At 37.6% G+C, this 26999-nt stretch overlaps 1 protein-coding gene across 2 annotated transcripts in view; it reads right to left on the reverse strand.

The window, feature by feature from the left end:
- The window catches only part of arhgap23a (Rho GTPase activating protein 23a), an 88361-nt gene extending 65829 nt beyond the window's left edge, over positions 1 to 22532 (reverse strand). Inside the window, exon 1 of one of the 2 annotated variants that reach the window (XM_053514378.1) lies at positions 22167 to 22532. In XM_053514378.1, coding sequence (XP_053370353.1) covers positions 22167 to 22175 — 9 coding nt within the window. In that variant the 5' untranslated portion in view covers positions 22176 to 22532. Of the gene's footprint in view, positions 1 to 7148; positions 7380 to 22166 lie in introns of those variants that run through there. The other variant, XM_053514377.1, reaches the window with a different exon arrangement.
- Positions 22533 to 26999: the final 4467 nt, after the last annotated feature.

Raw genomic sequence — 26999 nt, forward strand, 5'->3', positions numbered from 1 at the left:
AAGGACTGTCATGACATATCTTCCAAGCGCACTTTAACATTTACTCGCTTAAAAGCCTACTTACAATTCTGTAACAAAACGCTAAATTCGCTCCTGATTGCCGTGACATAAAGGTGTTCGCTCGATCATCTACAGATCGTCAATTTGACTCCAAGGTGATGCTACACACATCCAGAGGCATACCTGCTGCATGCTTCTTACATCAGTCACAGCAAAACTAGCAAATCATGGGCATCTGTAAAGTCCTGCACGAACAGATCTTTCCTCGGAGCGTAGTAGATCATCTGCAACATTGCGTGAGCAGCAGTTTGAAAACGGTCTGGCGTCAGATGTCTCGAAGGAAGCACGTGATAGCCCTCACCCTCCCTGGTTGATGGGGGAGAAGAGTGGGAATTATCTACGACTAAATCAGGGAGAAAATAATGTGGGAAAATCCCAAAATAGTAATAAATCTTAATTTGACTCATACTTATTTTAGAGAATGTGCAGGGCCATTGGGGCATGTCTATAAGATAACAGACAAGAGGCCAGTCTAAATACAAACGTGTTCCTGACCAAAGGTAGGTTTTCAAAATCAGCTACAGATAACTATTTTAATGAGTATTTTTTTCATAATTTTTACATAATTTTCTGTATTTGCACAAGTAAAAATTGTAATAATTATTATTGTACCTTTACTTAGCAACTTTGAATGCAGTGCATACCGAGAAATGTTTTCATTTCAGCTAAAGTCATTTAGCTTTTGATTCGTTCTTAATATTAACTAATTGCTTACATTTATCTAATGCAAAAAGTCAACCTAAAGCTTTCAATAGATGACATCTATAACCCACACTCGTCTTTATTTCCAACCATTTCCAACAGGCAAAACTCTGGCACACTGTTTAAACCACATCGTTGCATCAAAACAACACTGAATCATACTGCATCGATTCACTGGCTGATTCAAACGTACTGAATTATTGATCACACATTGAGAACTATATAATATAGCTCTCAAAGGAGAAATAAAAACAACTAGCAAGATACCAGAACAGAGACATCAGCTTCTGAGAAATGACTGCTGTCGTAGATCTCTTCCTCCATTTCCTTTCTGAATCACTGGTGAGAACAAAGTGCTGCATCTGGTGTTATAGTGCGAAAATCTGCTAGAAAGGGTGTGTCCCTTTAAACAAAAAGAGTGCTTACAGCAAGTAACTAATTAACTAATAAATATGCACATAACCGCAACTAATCAGAACAAATACAACTTTTTTACATGCAAGTTAGAATTAGTTAACATTCCTTGTGTAGGTCAACAATAAATTGATTGACATTGTGATTTTAAAACGTACAAGATATGAACACCTAAAAGGTACAGCCCTTATTGGTGCAATAATGTAGCTTAAACCTATAGGACCACATATAGTCTTACTTTAACTCATTGTTAGGTTTTCCTGAACAGTACAGCTTAATTTCATAATGAGCATTGATTACGTCTGGTATTTTATAACGCAATAGCATTCAACTGTCATATGTTCAGTAACAACTCAAATTAATCTATAAAACCTTTATAAATGTACGAATGATTTTAACTTCATGCTCTGTGAAATATCAGATTCAAGATTATGTACAGAACTTTGAAAAAGTCTTGACCCACCCTTTATTTCTTCATATTTGGCTTCCAAAGAGGGTTTTTTTTTATCTACATTATGGTATGAACCATGAAGGGGAAATGAAGTTGCTGCTGAGGTTGTTACATAAACAACCAATTTTTAATGCACTTTGCGGCCTGTCGCGGTGAAACATTCGTTCGCATTTTTTAATTATGTAGAACGTAATCTACATAATTTAATTTAATTTGAAGAAATGCGGAGTGGCTCCAGCCCTTTGACAGTACTGTATTTTCACAATATTAGCTAGTTTATCTTATGAATTAACTATTACACAATAATTTTATGGGGGTTTTTTTTTTTTTGAAAAATAGGGCAAATGACACACCAAAACTCGCCTTTTCCCGGTCTAATGTGCTCTCATTTCCTCCTACCTCACTCTATCTGCGCTGTCCTTCACGCGCACGCACACACACACACACACACACACACACACACACACACACACACACACACACACACAAAAACATGTGCACTGCTTCTCATTTATAGAACAACTGCTGTCCCGTTCAGACATCCAACTCATCTCATCTGACTCAAACTTCCTCTTTCCTTTCCTGTCCCCATGTATCTCTCTATCCAAAGCAGGTCATTATCAACGTCAGAACCAGCACGCTATGTGTGGATTTAAAGAATAATAAAAGTGATTTTTACACATAATTTATCTTATCAGATTTGTATAATTTTCTTCACTCTCTCTTTCTGTAACCCTTTCTCTTCCCTACCATTTTGAGGTAACTGAATCAAGCTTCAATTAGGCATGGGAAAAAAACTGAGAGGAAGAGAAAGAGAACGGGGGGATAGAGGGGGGGGGGGGTAGAGGCTCATGCTGTAATGCACACCACATTAAAATATCTTCTCAACATTTATTAAATCAATTTGAGCCACTTCGTTGAAAATCTATCCATTCCACCTTCCTTATGTTTAGGCTTTTCTCACTCTTTTTTTTCCTCCCACTGATTAGGTCAGGGGCCCTTATTTAGACCCATGTGATGTTTAATACCATTAAAGCACATACCATTCCTAAACACACTCATGCTCACAGTCACAAGGACTTGAGTAACATATGACTGCCCTAACAGCTGCAAATGTAATTTTTCAGCTCTGGCAGCACAGAAATGGAAGTGTGTTTTAGTTTTCCAGTGTATGCTAAAACCATATCTACGCTGATATATACAGTACGTGTCTCGCACTGCTATGACCCCCGGCTCTAGAAGAGTACTATAGCTGAGTAATTAATCCACAGTGCATGACAGCTTCCTGAAACGCTTTCCTAAAAGCTAAAAGCTCGAACTGCTGAAGCTGAGGATGTAACTGTGAACTCCAAACTGCTGACTCTGCAACGGGTTTGTACTGAGCCTGTGGTTTTGAAGTGCTTTACCGAAAAACAGCTTTATACCCAGGGTGTACGTTTAGGTCAAACGTTTTAATAATCTGCTTAAAATCAATTAATTGTCATAGAGAGATTTATTTATAAAAGCAGATTGTCACAATGTACATTTCTAGAAATCCTCATCTAGATCCTAAAGGGTTAAAAAAAAAAAAAAAAAAAAACTTGAAAGTTTTAAAAGTGAAACTTGCTGAAATTTCAGAAAAACCAAGAAACTTACAGTTCAAACACAAGAACCATTTTAAGGAAGGGGCAAAGAGAGTAGCATTCCATGAAATATATCATACAGTGCAGTGACCTCACATTAGAATCAATTTCTTACCCACGGTTACTTAAAGGTCCCATATGCTTACATTTTCGAACATGTTAACGCAGGTCTCAAAGCTCCACCAAAGTGGAAAATTAGTGCTCCATCTAATGTTCCCCTTAAATAAGAGCTGAGCAGTAAGTTAGGGGAGGGGTATCTTCTTAAATGAGGTCACAAATGCGGATAAATCTAATTGGACCAATACAAAAATGAAAAATAGACATTTTTTCCTCATACATTTTTTAAACATACACTGTGTAAAAATTACTTTGCAAAATGATGAATTTGCATAATACGCCCTCCTTATATGAATTTTTGGTCTAATATGAGTGTATTTCTTCGTTTCCCATATTAACACACATTATGGGTGTTGTGCGAAATTGTTGTATAGTACATTGAAATATTGTGACCTGAGTCATCACTAGTCTTATTGCATGTTAAGGAAAAACATTTAATTTTCCTTAACATGCAATAATACAGTACATGCAGGTGATGTTATTACGTGTTAACTACAACCTTTTTTTTTTTGCCAGATCTGTTGCATTTCTCGGCAAGAGAACACAGCACTGGATAGCACACTATGGTTTTTTTTTATCCTTCTGGTGGGGCTAGCTCATAAATCTATCATTTGTCATCCAGTTATTATGAAGTCTCTACAAACAGACACATACACAGGAAAAAACACATTCCTGTTTCATTACACTTGGTTTCAAATGCTGAGGAAAACAAATTGTTAAATAAAATGTGTGTTACAACAAAAAAAAAAAAGAAAAATGAGAAGGGAAATGAAATAAAGCGGGAAAAAACAGGAATTTGTTAGTTGCAAGTGATGTGATGTGAGCATCCAGATGCTGACAAACATGTGGCGCCTTTACGGGTCAATGTCTCACTTTAATTGTTAAAGAGCGGACTGAGGACTCCAGAAGCGAGAGAGAGAGAGAGAGAGAGAGAGAGAGAGAGAGAGAGAGAGCGATGAACTCCTGAGATATTGATAAATCTGTATAAACCACAGAACCAGTGCTACATTTATCTATAGTGCAAACAGCAAACTAAAACAGATTTGTATTCCAGATTGTATTTTTCCGCTGAAACCTAGGATTGACAAAATTCCAATCCACTGAGCTGTTCTGTAGAGATTACCTAAGTGATGTTGAAGGATTACTGTGATTATGTCAGTGTACACCACCAGCTAATCCCTTCATAATGGCTTTGTAATTTTTGGACATTAAGTGTATTCAGATGACATAGACAGCATAGGCATCCCGGAGTTGACTTCTTGATATCAGCTGCAACTTCCTGAGGTTCAAAAATCACAATATAACAAGGGGTAAACAAGTCCTGCCTCCACACTCAAATCTGTACATCACTATATTCAGGGATACCAAAACACAAAGCAAGGTGGGGATGAACTCAAGACGGGACTCTAGGAAATAGGCAAAATTCTTGCTGGTTCAATGGTCATAATAAGAATTCCACTTTATTCATTCATTCATTCATTCATCTTCAGCAATCACCTTATCCTGATCAGTACTGCAGTAAATCTGCAGCCTTTTCCAGGAACCCTGGATATAAGTTGGGAGCACAATATGCATAAATAACTCCATCGCAGGGCACCCCCCCCCCCCCTTCCAAACACGCATGACCATGCACACATCAACATTATCACAATCACTCGAAGAAATTTTGCAAGGCCAATCAACCCACTGACAAGATCAATGGTGAGAAGATGCAAAACTATGTCTGTGTGAGTGCTTGTGCCCTGCGATGGACTGGCAACCCACCCAAGTGTATCCTGTCTTGTGCCCTGAGTCTCCTGGGACAGGCATCAGACCAGGCCTCTAGCGACCCTGCACAATATAAGTGGTACAGAGAATAAGTGAGAGTGAATGATTCATTAATTTTCTTTGCGGCTTACCTATTGTAGGACTGCAGCCTATTTCAGGGAACTCAGGCCACAAGGCAGAGGATGGGGTACCGACCCAGCACAGAGCACAAGCACACACACACTATGGGCAATCAGCCTACACCACAAATCTTTGATGTGTGGGGAAACTAGAGTACAAAGAGGAAACCCACAAAGAATGGGGAGAACATGCAAACTCTATAAACACAGCCTGAAGATGAGATTTAAACCTCCAACCTTGGAGGTGCCTATTATTATTATTATTATTATTATTATTATCATCATTATTTGGCCAAACCTGTTAATTATTGAATTCAGGTGTTTTAACCAGACCTCTTATCCCCAGCATACCAAGACATCTTGGATATTGCTATGAATCAAACTTTGTTGCAAAGGTTTGGGTGAAGTTCCTTTTCGATTCCAACATGACTGTGCCCCAGTGCACAAAACTAGGACTATAAAGACATGGTTTGACGAGTTTCGTGTGGAAAACTTGACCGGCCCTCACGCAGAGCCCTGACCTTAACCCCATCAGGCACCTTTTGGGATAAACTGGAATGGAGATTGCAAACCAGGCCTTCTCATCCCGAAGCAGTGCCTGACCTCATAAATGCTCTACACACTGTAAACCCGAATAAGTTACATCCAATTTTTTTAAGTGATGATGTTTCCAGTTTTAAGTAACCGCAACTATGAGTTTTTGAGTCTGTTGTACTTATTCGTATTAATCGTTCTTTACTTGCATTAATGGGTAGCCTAACTCATACTATTAAATAGTATTTATCGTTTTTTTTAGTTGTTGCAAATTAATTAAATTGTTGTTGGTCTTTCGGCTGCTCCCAGCAATGGGTCGCTACAGCAGACAATCCAGTCCGCACACAAGTTTGGCACAGGTTTTACACCAGACACAAAATGGCTAGTCTAAAAGATTTTAATTTGGTGGAACTTTAAGGTGACCATTACTTAAGTACTTACAGATACTTAAAATATCCACTTTGTTCAGCTAACTTAAAAAATGTCATTTCTACAAACTCATAAATACCAAAAAGTTATAAATACACATCAAGGTCTATTAATTTGAACTAATTGTAATTATTTAGGTTAAAAGTACTCAATATGTCTATTTACAGTACTTTGAGCATTAGGGTTTACAGCGCAGAATGAATGGGCATGAATTCGCACACAAAATCTGGTGGACAGCCTTCCAAGAAGAGTGGAAGCTGTTACAGCTGCAAAAGGGGGACGGACTCCATATTAAAGTTTATGTATTTAGGTTTGCAGGTTTGAATAAAATCCTTTTGTCTAATTAGTGTAGTAGTATCTTTTATGTTGAGGGGAATGCAGAAAGCATTATCCATGCACAAACACACACACACACACCCCTTTCGGATCAATAACGTACATCATTTTTTGTAACCACTCGTTAGTAACAATGTAACATTCTTTGGCACGCGGCCAAACAAACAGGACTGAAGCGCGTCTGCGTTTTGTGTTGGTGTGATATTTAGTACCTACAGCCACTTCAACACTGATTACAAAAGTTTGACATTTTCACCCATCAGACATGTCTTGCACACACACACTCTCTCTCTCTCTCTCTCTCTCTCACACACACACACATGCGGAGCAGCTGCGTAATCGATTAAACCGATTGAAGTGCCGACGAGGTGGCGCAAATCAGTGCCAAAACAAGCGCAGGAAAGGCGCTAATGAAGGCAAGCTGCTCCCTAAACCGTGTACACACACACACACACACACACACACACACAGCATGGCGATGTAATCCTCTTAAGGAAATAAATCACGATCTGCAACCTCTTTCCTTTCATTCATTAGTTCAAATGAAAATCTCATTGAAGCTCGGATCCAAACACCAGCGTGAAGTAAAAAACTTACTTCGCTTTCTGGACACGGCGGAATTCCAACCAGACAAAACGCCACTCCATTCATTACACAGCTGGACTCCGGGAGGATCTGCGAGGCTCGGAAGGCGCGCTGTACAAACTCAACGGCGCTAAAGTTAAACCACACCGTGTAGAGCACCGCATTCAGCTCTCCGGGTTCCGTCCCGGTCCGCTCTTACTCCTTTCTCCCCGTTGTTTGGTTAGTAGTTGGCGCTCGTGTCTGTCCCTCCCTCCCTCCCTCCCTCACTCTTTCCCTTTTTCCTCCCCCGCGCTGTAAATCCTCAACTCCACGGCTCAGCTCTCAAATCTGCGCAGAAATAAAAGCCCCCTCCTCCCCACCCTACTTTACTTTACTCTGTCCTCTCCTGGCTTGCCGTAGTTCAGCTGTCCAACACCTATAGAGCAGAACGCGCACAGCGCCACCTAGTGTTAACCCGTGAACAGCGCAGTCACGCGTCCACTTCTGAGGTTCAAATCAAATTCAAATCAAATTTAAATTAATACACTCACTCACTCACTCACTCACTCATAATCTATACCGCTTAATCCTCTATTCAGGGTCACAGGGGTCATGGAGCCTATCCCAGGAGACTTAGGGCACAAGGCGGGGTACACCCTGGACAGGGTGTCAATCCATCGCAGGGCACACACACACACAGGCTACTGTACACACACTCATTCATGCAAATACGGCCAAATTGGGAAAGCCAATTAACCTAACCTACATGTCTTTGGACTGTAGGAGGAAACCGGAGTACCCGGGGGAAACCCACCAAGCATGGGGAGAACATGCAAATCCCATGCACACAGAGACGAGAATCAAACCTCGAATAGGCAGGAATCGAACCCGGACCCTGGAGGTGCAAGGCGACAGTAAAAGAAATACAGTAAAAAAAAAAAACATTCTGTACAAATAAGACATTCTGTATAGCAAAATAGCAAATACAATATAGCAAAATATAGAAAAAATTGATATGTAGTGTAAATAAGAAAAATGACTGGCGGGGGGGGGGGTGCTAATATGCATGAAATGTGTCTTATTAAAGTGAGTTGTGTGCAATTATGATTTAAATTCATTATTACACTAACATTCATTTCCAATGCACAAAACAAACCTGGCACCGTGAGTCCATTTGACACATTTGATGATGTCTCATAGATGATTGCAAACATTTATTACATCTGTTTGCATCCATCCACAGTGGCTTAGTGGTTAGCACTGTTGCCTTGCATGTCCAGGTTTGATTCCCCACATCTGTGTGTTCTCCCAGTGTTTGGTGAGTTTCTCCCAGGTACTTTGGTTTTATCCCAAAGACATGCAGATTAGCCTAACTAGCTAACTAATTTTCTACATCATTTGTTCACACATGCGTATACATTCACACACCCGATCATACAGAATGGGCAATTTGGAAACACCAATTAACCATATGTGATTGGACTATGTGAGGACATCTGAGCATCCAAGGTAACTTTTATCATTTAAAAAATAATAATTTTTAAACTATACAGAAAGTACAAAAGAAAAAGAGATTTTTAGCACACACGTGTCCATGCACAATGCCCAGATGTGTGATACAAACTTATGTATCAGTCCATCTACATGCCATTCAGCGTATTATCAGGCAACAGATACACCTTACCTTGAAGATATATATATAATTTTTGTGGCAGTTGTGTACTTATGGGGTCAGGTTGCCAAATCGTATCTGAGGACATGGGGTTGAAGGAGCAGCGGCAGCCTAGAGGCATCTGGGCTTGAACCGGGGACCTCCTGATCAGCATACCAACAAATTTCCCCCTCATGTACAGTACCAGTACAGGCTTTCTCAAACATTTTTGTTCTTTGCCCCATCCAGATACAATCAGATCACATAGGATGCATGCCAGTGCCCTGTGTGAACTTGGCCTCGACTTTTTCCGGTCAGAGACCACTATGGCTATAAACCATACAACTGTTTAGCTGATTTCTAATGAACAATCTCGATCTTGTCAATTTCCCCCACTAACCAACTCTCCCCAGTCTCACTCCGAAATGTGAAGATAACCTTCGCATATTTTCAAACTGTTGACCAGGCTATAATTATATATAACTAGTTTAAAATGTTTCCCATATGCATACATGTCCATGTCTATTTTCTCTTTTTGTTTGCCAGTCCAAATATCAAGAATACTACAAATTCCTTCAGTGATACAGATCTCAGTTTATCAGCTCACATTAAAATAAAATAAATAATACATAAAAAAATAAGCTTTTATTTTTGGCATCCACATCAAAATATAGTATTTGTTTTAACAAATGTCTTGAAGTTGGGTATTTGTGGAATCAATAAGACTATTAATGGTTTTAAGAAAAATAGACAAAAGGTTATGAATTAAAGGATCAGGCTGTTTTTTTCTTCTATCCTAGACTATGGTTTTATGCAGGCTGTCAGTAACAGTCATGTTAACCGGGCATAAATTTGGGCTAATCATCTCTAATATGTAGTCCACTGTAAAGGAGAAGATGCAAAGTACAATGACACAAATGCCATCATGCTAGACCATCATGCTTTATAATGACTTTGGTTTGAATGAAATAGTTACAACTATTCTGGAAATAAAGCTTGATGCTGTAGAGTTTGGTTGACGTAAAATTAAAACTAGCATTTCTTTCAGGTGATTCCATCAAAGGTTCGCCAAAGTGGACCATCCGATCCGCATACAACTTGGCACAGGTTTTTACGCCAGATGCGATTCCTAAAACATCCCTCCCAATTTATCTGGGCTCAGGGCCGGCACTGCATGCAGTGGCTTGATAGTATGGGGTGTGGTAACCACTGACAGCAGGGCTCAAACCTAGATTCTCAGATCTCCAAAGCAAAAACCTTGTGCTTTAACCACCTGAGCCACCACATTTTATGTGGTTGATATAAAACACATAAAAATAGAAATCATGAATAGATCAATCTATATCTCTTTTTATGCGGGTGTAATAATTTTCCCTATATTATTATTATGCCATAAAAAGACCTTGTTACATAATGCATTAAATGACCATATAATAAGTAATATAATAGCTAATATCACAACCAGCCATCATTGCGATATTAAACTTAATGGGAGAAAATGAGTGTGTTTGTTAGCTGTAGAGGAAAGCAAGAACAGTTTGGATGCTTGTGTTTAACATGATTAAATTTCAGTCCACATGCACTATTCAGAAGGTAAAAAGCCTTAGTTTGTGGTTGTTAAACACAAATAGCTCTTTGTGTCTGGACAAAGGGGAAGGTAGGGAGTAAATATATAACACTGGACCGAAAAAAGGAAAAAAACGTAAAAAAGCAATGGGGGTGCAGAACTGAAAGAAAGAAGCAGGGAGCTGACTGTTTTCATCCTGAGTCACACTGCAGTGATGTGGTTGTGAAAATGCTGTGCATGTTAGCACACACCCAGCAGATTCTTTGAACGACTGACACAAGCCCAATGAGTGAATGTCGAATGCTCCATTTAGAGAATTAAGTGGATGCAAATAATTTATATCATAGTAAGTAAGGAAGTAACAATGAAAGATGTGGTAGACAGATTTACGAGAGTTTGAATGGTCTGATGGCGACTCCTAATGGGAGCAACCGAAATAAGAAGAAGAAGAAGAAATTAGAATTATTATTTGAAAATAATAGAAAAATCACAATCTATCTTTTTCAAAGTTATTACATTTATTGTTGGTCTGGTTGACTGGTTACATGAATCGAATGTTCAATCCAAAGTTTAATATATCAAAAAAATGACTTCCATCTGTTAGTGGAAATTATAGGAATATAAAGCTGTTTGATTTTAAAAAATATACTTAAATGTAGATATACTTGATTAAATAGTTAAGAGTGAAAACATGGCAAAAGTTGAAAAAGTCATTGTACAGGATGGGACAAATCACAGAATCTTTTGAGTGGATATATTTGAAATGAAGATGAAGATTAAATCATAACATGTTTGCAACATTAAAAATAAAATATGATTCTTTAAAAAAGAAAGTACTTTTTATTTCTACTTGCCGTAGAGTATTGCATTTTTGTTTAAAATTTCCATCATCAAATTTCAATATGCAGCCTGTGTGCCAGGCACCACCAAACAATGCGACGTTTAAGCAAACAGCAGATCAATCTTTTCCAGCAGGACTGTACATGACATTGATGCAGTCGCGATTAATGCTGCTCAAGTTCAAGGTCTATTTTGGGCCTTATCTCTGCAATACCGGAAAACAATCCAGTGGCAGACTTTGGCATTAAAGTATAACTATAATTATGCTAATTACATTCCAAGCAGGTACTACAGTACAATATAAACCACTTATCAAAATTATAGTTTCCTGCAGAAATGGCTTCCAGACACAGACTTTAGTTTAGAATACCCATATTATTTGTTAAGATTTTTTAAATAAATCACTTATTTCGAATTAATGTAATTCATCATCATTCATAGTTTCTGTGGGATGTTTTCCAGTCGACTGTAGTACCATCAAGTCATTATTATTTTAGTTGGCAGAACGGTTTATATGGGGCAAAGCATGGTTACACAAACATACCATTAGAGTGCAAATGATGCCTGGAAACCAAAAAAACCCTGGAGAAGTCATAATAATAATCGGGATAATATTAATCTATTAGACTAATTTATTTGAATTTATCTTAACAGGATTACACTGTTGCATTGAATTAAATTAAATAAATTGTAGAAGATTTTGATGGGGTTCTTATGGGCAAAAAGACACACATTCACAAAGAGAAAAAGAGAGAGAGAAAGAGAGAAGGAGAGAGAGAGCTTTAATCAGCCCATGTGCTCTACATTAGATGGATATATATAAGGGAGAAACAAGAAAAGCGAAAAAAGCAAGAGATCTCAAAACATCTTGTCTATAGCCCTTGTTTTTTCCACAAGCTCACTGAAAGTTAAGTGATGTCATGTGGTAGTAACATGTCAGTTACATGTAATCTACTTGCATAAAATGAAATGGGGGGGATTTCAACAGAACTAAGACAACAGATAACATATAAGAAATGAAACAAAAAAATACGAAAAACAACTGTTATGAGGATTCAGTTAGCTAGGAGGCATAAAGATTGGACTTTGGAGCAATGAAAAAAAGGTCATGTGGTCTGATTCCAGAGCGATGAGCGCATCAGGGTAAGAAGGGAACGGTCATGAAGCGATGCACCCATCATGCATTGTGCCCCCGGTACAAGCCTCTGGAGTCAGTGTTACGATCTGGGGTTAATTCAGTTGCCGGGTCTAGGCTCAGCAACGTTATGTGGCAAAAAATGAAGTCAACTGGTGACCTGAATGTCCTGAATGACCAGGCTATCACATCAATATAGTTTTTGTTTCCTGATGGAAATTTGGTTCTGGCCACCAAATCAGACAAAAAACGGTAGCCAGTTTAATTCATAGTTATCCTCTCCATTTAATATACCATGGATTTTTCTTATTTTATTCACAAACATTGTTCAAAAGTCTCATGTTTCGAAAGGAATCTAAAAACTCTAAAGTGACCACTGAATTGAGCTCAGTAAATAAGAGAGTAAATAAAGCAATATTAACAACCAAAGAGCAGCTGTTCTTCATTTAATTGCAATGTCAGTGCAGGATGTGATTAGACTGTCAGCAATAACAGAAAGATGATCTACTATACTGTAGTTACCGTAGTTTTTACTTTCATTTTGTTCAGGATCTTTATGTTGTCTGTAGTATTTAATTCAGATAGCTGTACACTTATTCACTCACTCACTCATCGTCTGTACCACTTTGTCCTTTATACGGCGTCGCAAGGCGCCTAGAGCCTATCCCAGGAGACTTGGGGGAGTGTAAGGGGACACCCTGGACAGAGTGCCAGTCCATCGCACAGTACAGGCAATTTGGAAACGCCAGTTGGCTGCATGTCTTTGGACTGTGGGAGGAAATGCACCAAGCACAGGGAGAACATGCACACAGACCTAAGGATGGAAATTCGGACCCTGGAATAGGACAAGGGGACAAGTGCCGCCAGATAGCTATACAATGGACAGTATATAGCCTTATGGTGAAACCATACAGTATATAGCCTTATGTTGGTAGTTGTTGAGTTGCCACACCCCATATCATCCAGCCACTGCGTGCAGTGCTGGGCCCAAGCCCAGTGAGAAAAATGGAAGGGTTATGTCAGGAAGGGCATCGAGCATTAAACCTTTTCCAAGCTGTGATCACATGGTCTGCAGTGGCGACCCCTTGATGGGAGCAGCCGAAAGAAAGTAAGTAATCAATGTGTAAAACTAGTGTAGGACTGACAGATGATGGATGATGAAGCAAATGTGTAAGGTAAAGTGAGACTTTATTTACAATGAGGGACACCTACACATTTTTCCCCGTGTGTGTGTGTGTGTGTGTGTGTGTGTGTGTGCAAGCTGAGTCCACAAGTCATTATTTTCAGTCTTTGAAAGAAATGTACATTCTTATAGGCTGACCACATGTTAAGATTTTGGTATTGTGAAAATCCCTCCCCATATTGAATACTAAAGTCTGTACTGGTCTTTATCACATCTACTTATGAACAATTGTTATGAACATTGTTCATAACTACTTATGAGTTATGAACAATGTGAACACTCATGACATGTTTGGAGGACTATTTAAAGCCCTCTGCATTACTGTACTTAAAATACAAGGAGTATTCAAGTTAAATCGGGACTTGTGATGAAAATTCTGCTGAATGAAGGCATAAAAGTAATTGACATTTACAGAAGTAAAATATTTCAAATAAAATTCAAATTCAAATTTTATTTGTCACATACACAGTCATACACAGTACGAAATGTAGTGAAATGCTTACACGGCCGCCAGTGACCTTAAAAAGAGAATTAAAGCTTAAAATAAGTACTAAATATCAATTTCAATGGTGTAAACGTTTTAAAGAAGGCTATACAGTACAACTGTAAGTACAACAAAGAGGTGGTTCGGAGCCCACTGCAGTCATTACCGTGAACATGCAAAGAATGCCTGATACTTAAAAAAAACAACAACATTACTTAGTTGCCAAAGAGAAGCAACTGTCTTTGGGAACTGTACACAGCAACACCACTTGCACATTACAGGAACTCAGTGGGAAGTTATTGCCACCTTCCCTGTACAGTCCTGACCTTGCCCCAAGCCATTTCCACATGTTTGTACTATTAAAGGAGTTCCTGGGAGGCCAGCGTTTCAAACATGAAGCAGGCAGTCTGATCATGGCTCCGGCATACTGAGAAAACTTTCTACATCGATGGTGTCCAAGCACTAGTAAAAACACTGAAATAAGTGCATTAGTGTAGCAGGGGATTATATAGAGAAATAAAGGGAGTTTTTAACTTTCAGAACTGTGGTCTGTTATTCTGTATCAAAAGTCCTGGTTTGACTTGAACGCCCCTTGTACATTTGTAACTTTCTCTACACTGGTGTTTTCACTTCCCAAAGGCCTTAAACAACCCACAAAAGAAGAGCTGGCCATGTGCAACAGGCCATGTGCAATGATTACATCTTTTTCATCATTTTCATTTCCACAGACAGGAACACAGGCTCAGGATTGAAACGAGGACCCTGGAGCTGTGAGGTGTCAATGCACCTAACAGCACCTAATATGGAAAAGGGAATTGCAGGATATTTTAGCTATCTTAGAACTTTGCTTTTTTTTTTTTTTTTTTTTTTTTAGCAATTTTAGAATTATTTAGGAAAAATATGCAAATCTTTAAAATAATGCATGTTCCTCCAGGCTGGGGCTTGGACATAGCATAAGTAGCAGTATATAAAAAAAAAAAAACATATTTCATTCAGTGAGGATAAAGAGCATTATCTGAGAGATTTGTTGTGCGGTCATGTGAGCTCACAGAACCCAATTATTGGTTAGTGTTGCTATGATTGATAAGAGAATCCAAGTGTGCCACTCCTCACTGTTTCTGATATACTGTGTGTGAGGATCAAACCTGTTATCATAAGCTAAGATGTTTTAATTATGTGGTGTGATCTACTGGTATCTGTACCAAAGAGACATGTACATATGGCATGTCTGTGATCCTATGTGTTTGTGACCTGTTTTTTTCCCATATCCTATTACCTCCACACAGTACATACCTCCACAGTATTTACTCCCTGTTAACATTGCTGCCTTTTAAAGCCAGCAATGCCTGCTGCTCTTCTGGGGTCAAAGATCATGTTGGGTCACATAACTTTTCCACTCGTGTGAAATTCAATGGCAGATATCTACAAGGAAATACCAGTCAGGCATCCTCATTTCCTGTATACTCCAGACACCAACCAGAATGGATCAGATGTCGGCATGAGGCTTGTAAAGAAATTAAAATCTGAATCTAATCTATATAACATATGCACGCTATGCATGAAGCCTGTGGAATGAACTGTACTGAATGTAATCTCCAGACAATCTGGGTTATGAATCTTTCACACAGCTTCGTGATTATATGGAAATGGTAATGGAAATTGCAAGAAAGTTGCACTATTACTATTACAGAACTACAGTATAGAGGGGCAGGCTTTGAGCATTTTTCTGATGTCTATAAACCAATGTTTTGGTTTATAGTCTTTACAACCTCATGACTTAAATCTTTGTGTTAATTTTGCCCATTTTTTCCAAATGCATGGTAATGATGCAGTCATTAAATAAGTGCTTTGTAATACAGCAGTTTTCGATTAAGCATATCACGTCTTCTTTTGTGTTTATGTGTTCATGGTGAAATAACGCAACCTCCTGGACTGGGGAGTTTGCTTTGTCATTTAAGAAATCAACAACATTAGTCAGATTTCTGACTATCTGTAAAAAATTATTATGCATGATCTATCACATGGTACACATGGCTTAACATTTATAACATTTTCATCCTCATCGAAATCATTCAATGAAATAATAATAAATGATAATAGATCAATAGTCATAAATGCTGATTTTTTGCATAATTCTGAACAAAAGCTCTCAGGATGCTGGAACCGAGATTGTATTAAAAATGGCACAGAAGCAAAGCTGTGCAACTGAACCTTATTGTAAGATGATATGATAATAGAGGCACTGCAGTGAAAGAAAATATCTGTTTCAATGAGGCAAACAGCAGACAGCCAGACGTAGGTGAACAGAAATGAGGACATGAAATGCCTATTAGACTAATACTAACTGACAAGCTCTGAGTAACCCCGAATACATTCATGTACAACACAGGAAAAAACAACACACACACACACACACACACACACATATAAAATGCTATTTTTTTTGTTTAAAAGGTTCTATGTTTTATACCACTATAAAAACACAATATGATAATATAGCCATTGCTGTCCATAGTGACATTTGCACTCCTATTCCCCGTTTATGCTAAATTAGTCGAGATGTGTTTGCACAGAAGCTACGAGTCAAAAGATGCAAAAACTATGAGAAATTTACAGCCAGGAATTTAGCATCAGGAAAACAAAGACATGTTGGTTCGTTCAGTATCACAGATAGATGTGGTTTCTGACAATTGTTTTCTACAAAATCAGCTAATCACAGTAGCAGCAGCCAGACTGAATCTAAATCTCTTGTAACCACTATAATACATCACCTTTCAATGCATCACATATTATTATTGGTTTATTATCTCTTGAGGCTAGTGATTATTACTATTGTTTAGCAACATTAGAGTCGTAGCTTCAGGACAAATCTAAAGAGGCAAACTTCTGGGACCAAACATGATAGATTCAGTAGCCAGGTTTATACTAAATGCAAATGCTACAAATCAAATCAAAATGGGATGTACTATGGCAGGCTCAAATCAGTTTGCATGAAGAATTTGCATGGTTCTTATCTGTGGTCATGATTTAAACAGGAACACTCAGTTGAACTAACCTACTCCTAAGTGTAGTATATCTTTTCTACATAAAAAAAAAAAATGGTCAAGTGTTTTCAAGCAGTCTGGAGTGAAAGACAGAAATGTAGTCATAGCTTTGAAAGCAGGACTACAGCAGCTACTGTTATGGTCCTCATCAATGAGATGACCCCCATGAACATTTTTTATAGGCATATACTGTACACACAGACAGCACACATACTGTACACACCCAAGATATACAGCATGATTCATTAGAAAGTGCGATTAAACAGAAATGATTCTGTAAAGACAGCAGTCAAGGTCAGAAGGATTACTACCACCTACACTAAAGCTGAAGCGTTTGTGGATTTGCTTTATTCATGCTATGCTTTTCAATGTTTCATTATGTAAAATCCCTTTTATAGGCACAAGATTAGACAAGTGGAGTCTTGTAGAACTATTAGCTCTAGAGCATTTTAACATCAGTGGTGCAGCATATTCAGCACTGATCCTTCTTAATAATAATTTAAAAAAAAAGCACCTTAACTGTAAGTAGTCCTACTAGAGTACCCAATGAGCCAAAACCACAGTGAAATCGGAATATTGGTACACTTGGCATTAGTTGGTTTGCTCACTACTATTATAACAAACTCTCAGTGAGGAAGCTGATAGTGGGCAGCGGTGGCTCAAATGGGTTGCTGGGTTCCAGCCACAGCACTGCCAAGTTGCCATTGTTGAGACCTTGAGCAAGGCTCTTAATCCAGGGATGCTGTATCCTGTCTCAGCCTACACTCTGACCCCAGCTTCCTAACTAAGATATGCATAAAAAATATTTTCACAGTGCTGTAAGGTACACGTGATAATTAATTGAATACAATGGGACAAAATCAGCTTCAGGCTGAACTTGTCTATTACCCCTAGTCTGCACCTTTTTACACCATGCAAAAGGAAACAGACATATGCATGTGATTAGGCTATGGATAGATCACGGATAGTTCCCTTAAGCATCATGCCATGCTGCACACACGGAAAAGCACAATGTCACATTTCTATGGATTTGGTAATGACCTGTACTCAGGAACTTAATAATAATAATAATAATAATCATAATAATAATAATAATAAATAAACAACACCAAAACATGTCATGTAAATTTTGTCTTTGTCGAAGCGAACAATTTTAAATTGCCATACTATTACTTTGTTTAAAGTTCTTTCAAAGTAAAAGCACACTGTAGACATCGTAAACCCTTTCAAGACTGGTTAACCCAATTAACCTTAATAAATCTAACATTATATAGATATATGCTTAACAATCTCTGTACCAACATCTCGTACATACATATATACCACTGTTCTCTGTGCATGGAGAGCTGTTAGGCAACACCCCCATGACCTTTCAACTCTTCACCTCAGCAACTGGCAGACAACAAAAGCACTCTCTCTCTTTCCCTCCCTCTCTCTCTCCCTCCCTCTCTCTCTCTCTGTCTCTCTGTGTTCGTGTGCATGTGTCTGTAATGAGTATTGATTCACTGCCTGTCTGATATTTGCCAGTAGGTAGAATTCTGTCCACACACACACACACACACACACACACACACTAAGAGGAAAGATGTCCTTCACTGGTAGCGTGGCCTATATTAGTGCACATAATGCTTTATATAAGAGTTCCTTTTGATTCATTACAGTGACTGCTACTTCATTCCACAACAATTAGATAACAGACCCTTCTTCAGGAAAACTGGAAGAAGTCCATGCTCATAAAAACACAGACACACATGCAACAGAGAATGTGTAATGACAATTCAAATACAGTACTGTGCAAAAGTCTTGAACTACACTTCATTTCGTCTAATTAAATCAAATAAATTCTATTAGGTAGATTAAATCACAGCAAATGAGAATAATGTTTTACTCTGACATGCTGCAAAGTTTCTAAAGATACATTTTTTTTTTTTTTTGCTTCAGCAGCAACCTCATTTCTCCTCTCATCTGTTCCAACCATTAAGCAGTTAGTATCACCAGGATACTAATCACCGATCATCTGTCACCATCTGCACCTGTTTCTCACTGGTTCATACCTTAAGTTAGATGTTTTTTAATGCTTAAGTGATTTAAAGGTCACGGTGAAGCTTAACAAGCAAAACAAGGTTCTTATGAAACTGGTCAGGTACAGGGACTTGTCTAAATATGGGAGCAAAAAAAGTCCTTCAGGGAGCATGGAGAACTACTGTATTCCTCAAGACTACATTAAAATATACTAGAAACTCTAGCACTTTGGAAGCAAAATATGAAGAAATTAAGAAATTGCACAATACTGTCTTGGCATTATGGCATGGCATTATGTTTGGATTCTGTCTGGTACAGGGGATTGCTGTTGTAAACCAGGCACACTGCATGGCACAAGTGGTTTATTTTTGTTTTGTGTTAATAATGTACATTTATTGAATATGATTCCATTAAGTGTTTTTGAACTTGATGGAAAGAAACCCCAAAAGGACACAGCAACTTGTGCTTTTTAAATATGGTCTTGTTTAAGGGGTCAGCATGGAGACATAGTCAGTAAATGTTTGATCAGTCAGTAAATGTTTTATTATTTGTCCTGAATTTTCCCTGAATTTTGCAACTATAAAAGGGAACTTGAATAATAATTATGCTGTTTTTAAGAATGTGAGTTTCTAAAATTAATCATACAAGCCATGCTATATATATATATATATATATATATATATATATATATATATATATATATATATATAGTTGTAAATATCAGAGTGCTACTGCTTAGCTGTTCGTACCCACATCCATGAATTCACATACTCACTCAAAATCCCTTAAATTTTTAAGGCCTTAAATAACAAGAACTCCAAAGCCAGGTCTCGCACACGCCCAGACACACCGTCCCCATAATGACAATGACATCAGTGTTATTCTTGGGAGCTAATGTCACCCGTAGATGTGATGCTCCCCTGTGAATTTTTCCATGAATAATTTATACGCAGGGGAATAAAGCAGGAGAACAAACATCACTGTGTGATGTGATATAAGGCAGATGCAGAAAAGCATGGAGGATAAATGAGAGAAGACTCAAATATGAGCACAAGGAAATGTGTTGCTTTGGTATCAAAAGCATACAGACATTCTGGTAAAAAAATAAAAATATCCGGATGGATCTTAAAGGTCATTATGCACTGGGACGTGCGGTAACATGAACTTCATGGAAGCTTTGTTATTACCAGTGGGTATTCATACTCAATTGAATTAAGAAAGGGAAAGAAAAATTCTTTTCCAGCTGAGGCTTGCTCCCAGTTATTCTGCCAACTGACTTCACATGCAACATTTTGAGCCCTGAGGTTATCCTGGTGCCCTGTGAAAGACAGAGGGGCTACTGTCATAAGAAATGATTAAACCTGATGTTCAAATAAACCTTTGGTGTCAAAAGACTTCTTAAAAGGCCTCCCTACCATGCACAGGTTATGATTATGACTAGATGTAGGACTGATGGGTATCTTCAGTGACTAAGGCACGGTACCTTTGACTCTTCTACAACTAGGTACCTTCGACTCATTAATTTGATTTTTATCTTCGATTTTTACTCTTGACTGCAACTCTTTACTCTTTAGCTTGGTACTGTATCTCTAACTTGGACTTTACAGCTTGGTGCCGTTGACTCTGAATTGGGCTCGGAACTCTGGACTTGTCTCAGGCTCTACAGCATGTTAACCTGGACTGCAGAATCTGCAGCTTGATAGTCTTGACTTAGACTTTGTATATTAGTACCCTTAATTCAGACCCTTGATTCATATCCTCGGTTCCGCATCAACAGCTTGGTATCCTTGATTCAGACTCCACAGGTTGGTAACCCTGACTCAACATTCAGAGGTTGATACCCTTGATACCCTTGACTGTAGCATGCTACCCTTCATTTAGACTTTACAGGTTGGTTCCCTTTAACTTAGCATTCACTTGTTGATACCCTTAGCTCAGACTCTGCAGCTTGATATCCTTGAGTTAAACTCCATATTCAAGTCCGACTCAACTCAGACTCTATGGGTTGGTATCCCTGATTCAAACTGAAGTGGATCAGGTGAAGGGGTAAAGGTTTAATAGGGAGGATGTGGGATTTTAAATCCCAGCACCACAATGCTCTCAAGATTGGGTCCTTGAGCAAGAACCTTAAAATCTTACCTGTATCATGGTTTGTATCCTGTTGTTCTGTACTTTAAGCTGCTTTGGATAGAAAGTGTGAGCTATTTGAGCAAACCTCATCTGAGGAAGGACAACAGATGGTCTCACATCCAACATGGTCAAGAAAGCAAAATCAAAGTAAATTGAGTAGAAAGGGCAGAGATATGCATTTATGACATTTTTATTCATTATTTTCTTGCTTATTTCTTTATAATGGCATTACTTTATTTAAAAAAATTCCTTCTAAACTCTGGGAAAGAGATTTAAAATCTAGTTAGCAGGGTTGCTGGACATTTAAGGGGGTATTATAACTTAGAATGACTATAACATTAGACAGCAAATAGCCCTTTAAAAATTACAATATTTCTACTTGTTTGAGGTTTACATTAGAAATTAAATAGCATATCTATGAGATGATTTTTTTTTTATTTAACTTACAGGTCAGTTAGGACCGTAACAACTTTAATAGAGAGCGATATCATTTTGTTCCTCTAACAAAAGATTCAAACCGTTTAGGGTACCACCCCAGTGGCTGGAGTTTATATAATTGTACCAAAATAACATGCATAGCTACCTAGTTGTGATAGTGACAAACTCAAAATAATAAAAAAAAACTTTTAAATCTCCTGCAAATGTGATCTAAATAATAAATATCCATGTCTATGACTCTCACCATCTCGCCAGTCTTATATGACATCATCACTTCACACTATTATACATCACCTAAAGGAGCTTGCAGCATGACGTAACATATGCACACAGTGAGAAATGTTAGCCGGGCGAAAGCAGTGTGAAAAAAACCAGACAGAATCCTGCTGCGTTGTTTGCTTTTGCAGGAATGTGTGAAATGATTGAATGTGTGCGTCCAAGACTTTCACTCAGCATCACAGTGCCATGATGTTTTCTTGTGTGAAATGAGAATCTGTACACTGTGTTTTTTTTCTGTTTGTGGCTGTAGGGGTGTGTGGGTTTTCCATCAGCCTTACCTGCTCCATGCTTCAGCGGTCCTCCTCCTGTCTCCTGATCCTGTTCATCATCGTCTTCCAGCTTCTGTGTTCCCAAGGCTGTGCTCCTAAATCCAAAATGCACGAGTACATCCACACAGCTCCACACACCTCTGAGGTTTTGATTGGGCATCAAGATGTGCAACTTAAGATACAAGGGTTATCCTATACCCTACTCAGTCACACCCTCCATTATCCATCTTCATAAGTCTCTGTCTTTCTCCTGTTTATTCCTGTGCAGGCAAAAACAATAGGTACATGCAATTGTGTTTATGATATCACCTCTCTCACTCTCTCTCTCTCTTTCTGGTCCAGGGCAGATAGAATACTCTTGCTCTCTCTGTCTCTCTCACTAAATATTACTCATACTCTTTTCCCTGTTCTGTTCTCTCTCACACACTGGCTCTTTGCCTTTTTCTCCTCCCTAATTTACCCCTCCCTGTTTTCTTCCCTCCTCCTCCTCCTCCTCTTCTCTCCCCTCCCCCTTGGTGTGTATACATTGTGAGGAGGACAGAAGAAGACAGGAAGCAGGGGGTTGGGCAGAGACATGCCATGAGACAGCTGCTTGGCTCCATGCTTTAGCTCAAACCTCCGTCGTTAATGACAACCGCTGCCATGGAGCACAGGATTCAGGATGAAATGGTGCAAAGCCATTGGTTAGCTGGATGTCCATGGTCCACGTAAGGACCTGTAGTTTGAAGGCTATGATGACAATAAAAGATCGGAAAATGAGTGAGCATGTTTATGTGTGTGTGCCTCAACATTTCCTGGGCCTCTGAAAGGAATGTATATCTTCCATAGTTAGCCTCATATAAGATAAATGCTTCCTGCATCCAAACAGCAGGGGTACTATGAGCTCCGAATAGCTTAGTTTTCAAACATACAGTATATGGTTTATGGGAAAACATGAATAGGGAAATTTAATTGACTCAGATTTGATTCTGTTATTAATACAACTCCATGCTGTATATAGTACAGTTCTACACACCAGTACAACATACTATACTTCCAAGTTGAGGGTAATGCATAGTGCTTTGATGCTTAATTGCTAGTTTATAGCAGCATTTACGTTAGTAGCCACATGGGATGTTTAAATGTTTTTTTTTTTTCAGTCATATTGTCCATTGCAAAAGCCACACCCATAATGTATATCTCAAAATAACAGACAATTCTTGCTTTTGGATTGAACATCCAGTCACTTTTACACATTAGTGAATACTTGCCTTTGTTTAAAATCACAGCAGCTGGTAGTGTACATTAATAAACTCCAAATTTGGTCAGCAGCTGCTGATATCTATTAATAAAACCAGAGAATAACCAGTAGTATCCACAACTGTCACACCCAGACTATCCAGCAGATGTTGATGTTCATTAAAAAGCCAACATTATGCAGCAGCTGGCTGTGTTCATCAATGAATTCAAAGTGAATTCCTGCTAATTAATAAACAACAAAAATGATTCAGCAGCTATGTATCTTTAATAAACCAAGGACCAAAGACCAAGTTGTTGATTCATTGGGCCTTTATAAACCCATCGTTATGCAACAGTGATTGGTGTTCAACGATAAAGCCAAAATGATTAAGGAACTTGATCTTTAAAAATAAATTATTTAAAAAAAAAAGCAACAACAATATTATCCAACAGCTATCGGTATAAATTAATAAAGAGGAGTAGCTAGTGATTTTTAATAATAGATCCAAAATTATCCAGCAACTGTTGATATTCATGAATCAATTAAATATTATCTAGCTAATTAATAAACCCAACATTATCCTGCATCTCGTAAATATTTATAAATCAGAAATTTATTCAGCAGCTGTTGTTAATTAACAAACTCATAATTATCCAACAGATGTTGGTGTCCTCCAAAGAATACCCATTAGATATTGATGTATATAAATGCAACAGTGGTGGCTCAGGTGATTGAGGCCCTGGGTGGCTGCTCAGAGGTTCTGCAGTTTGAGCCTTGGTACTGCTGCGTTCCCACTATTGGGCCTTTGGGCAAGGCCCTAAAACCCATGCCCATATAAAATACCAAGCCACTGGTGATGTAGTGCATCAAGCTTGGAGAAATGAGTGGGTAGAAGCAGGAAGGGCATAAAACCTGTGCCAACAACTTGCAGAGTGCTGACCATGAGAAAGGCAAAAAAGCACAAGTGGAAAAAAATATGTTCATGAATAATCTCAAATTGCCCATCAGATTTTTTTTATTAATTATTAATAGTTTATTAATTTATAAGTTTATTAATAAATAAAACACACACACACACATACATACATACATACACACACATATACACACACACACACACACACGTACACACACACACACATATATATATATATATATATATATATATATATATATATATATATATATATATATATATATATATATATATATCAACTTTTATTTTCATTAATAAAAAAAAAATCCAGCAATTAATGCCAGTTCTATTCATTAATGAACTCCAAATTATCAAGCATCTGGTGATGAAATAAATTCAGAATTATAAATGTAATTACTAAACACAAAGTTATTTATCAGCTGCTAATAATCTTTACTAATAATCTTTATTAATAAGCACAAATTAACTGCTCAGTGTAAATGTTTATTTAAATAAACAGGTTATTCATCAAATGTGAATTAACAAGCCTAGTTTATACATCATTACTTGATCATTAATCACTTCAACATTATCCAGCTAATAAATAAACCTAACATTATCCAGCTTCTGGTGATTAATAATAAACCCAAAGGTATCCAGCAGCTGTTAATATAGGCCTACAATAATTATACCTAAATTATCAGCAGCAGGTAATCAAGGTGCCAATCCATCGCACCAACTTAGATTGTATTTTTAATATATTATTTTTACATGTCATTGATTCATTTTGATGTGTGTTGACTTTATTAGATAGTTTATTAATATATTTTTTAGTGATCGGTATTAGTTAATTGTATAATATTACTGTATAGTAAAATCTAATGTTTATTTGTATTGCAACTGTTTTAATATAAATGTTTTGGGACTACAGATGAAAAATAAAATATTTTTCAAAAATGTACTTAATACTGTATGCAAAGTCACTTTTAAATGAAGAGTAAAGAAAAAGAGATATGAATTTGTTTTTGTTAATTAATAAAAGTATGTAGTGTTCAGTGTCAGATCAATTCAAAATTATCCAGTATGCAGTGAGGTGATGTTAAACAAACCCGTGAGACATTTCACTCAGATGACTGGGTTGATGATATTAGTGACTAAAACTAGCAGCTTTTACTAGGTTTACTTATATAAATCAAACTAACAAATGTTTTCCCCCCTTATGTCTCTCAATAACATAAATTCGTTTTCAGACGCAGTTTTAAAAGTGTCCGGAAGGTGGCAGCAGGATCAAAATACTGTATAAAACAGCAACTTACAGTAATTCAGCTGCGTAAATCTAGCAGGTTTCTAGTTATATATTTACCTTTAGGTTTCACTTATATAAATCAAACTAACAAATATCTTTTATGTCTTCGAATTAAATAATAAAAAAAATCACAAAATTTGCTTTGTGTAGGTGAAATGCAGCTGTTTGTTAAAAACGTTGGTTATAGCTCGTCTCTCAAAAAATAATGTATTTATTTTTAGGCGCACTTTTGAAAGTGTCCAGGAGATGGCAGCAGAATCCAGATATTAAACAAAAACTTGCATAAACAAAGTAAAAGTATTTAAAAACTATCATGACACTTTTTCGCATCTGTTTGAAGAAATGTTGAAGTCTCAACTGTGATACTGCTTTTATGCAACAGTTCCACAAGCACCATTTATTATCAATTGATTAAGATTTGTTTGTTTATTTACCCAATTATTTTGATCCGCCAACACTTTTCTTTCAAGACTGGCAGAACTAACTAACCATGACTGGTGGAGATAGCGATTGACTTAGTGTAATTAACTGGAGTGATAGAAGATTTGAATATTTTACTGTTACTACGTAAATAAAAAGTGATTAGAAAATATGACGGAGGTGGTGGACAGTCCTGTGAATCTCATAAGCTACCTTAATATTTCAACTTTTAGCATATCAACTAAGAAAACTAACTGGACAGGTTCTGAGGTTGAATCACAAATAACATTAAATAGAAGGCTATAATCTCTTGCCCCAGTCACCTGTTTAGGGGTTACAGAGGGATGTGGGATTCACCTAGGTATATTTCACACAATAAAACATATTTCGGACAATTCAAAACTACTTAGAAGCAATTATTAATTAGACAAAAGTGTTATTTAAAATGAATGTTAGCAGATGTGTTTTCTTTTTAAAGTGTGTTCCTTTTTTTAATGTGTGTTTTGGTTTGTAGGTGCTCCCTCCTCAATACTGCGGACAGTACCGGCCAACTTATTTTTTACCCATGCTACGACCAACAGTTAGTGTAATTAACAATTGTAGAATATGGAAAACGGACTGATACATACAACTTATCATCTTGGGGGGTGTTGCCGGCAATTATCATCACTCAGAATTAACTGGTAATAAATTGGAAATTAAGTAATGGCCACATGGTTAACATGGAAAATGTCTACTTTAACTTAATTCAATTCAATTCAATTTTATTTGTATAGCGCCTTTAACAATTGACATTGTCGCAAAGTAGCTTTACACAATCAAAAGAATTATTTAAGTTTGTATAAAATGTGAAATGTGAATCAAATTGATAAGACTGTCCCTGATGAACAAGCCGAGGAGGACCATGACAGTGACAAGGAAAAACTCCCTGAGATGGCAGTGGGAAGAAACCTTGAGAGGAACCAGACTTAACAGGGAACC

This window comes from Clarias gariepinus, chromosome 16 (assembly GCF_024256425.1).
Source record: "Clarias gariepinus isolate MV-2021 ecotype Netherlands chromosome 16, CGAR_prim_01v2, whole genome shotgun sequence".
In the NCBI taxonomy this organism is placed as follows: Eukaryota; Metazoa; Chordata; class Actinopteri; order Siluriformes; family Clariidae; genus Clarias; species Clarias gariepinus.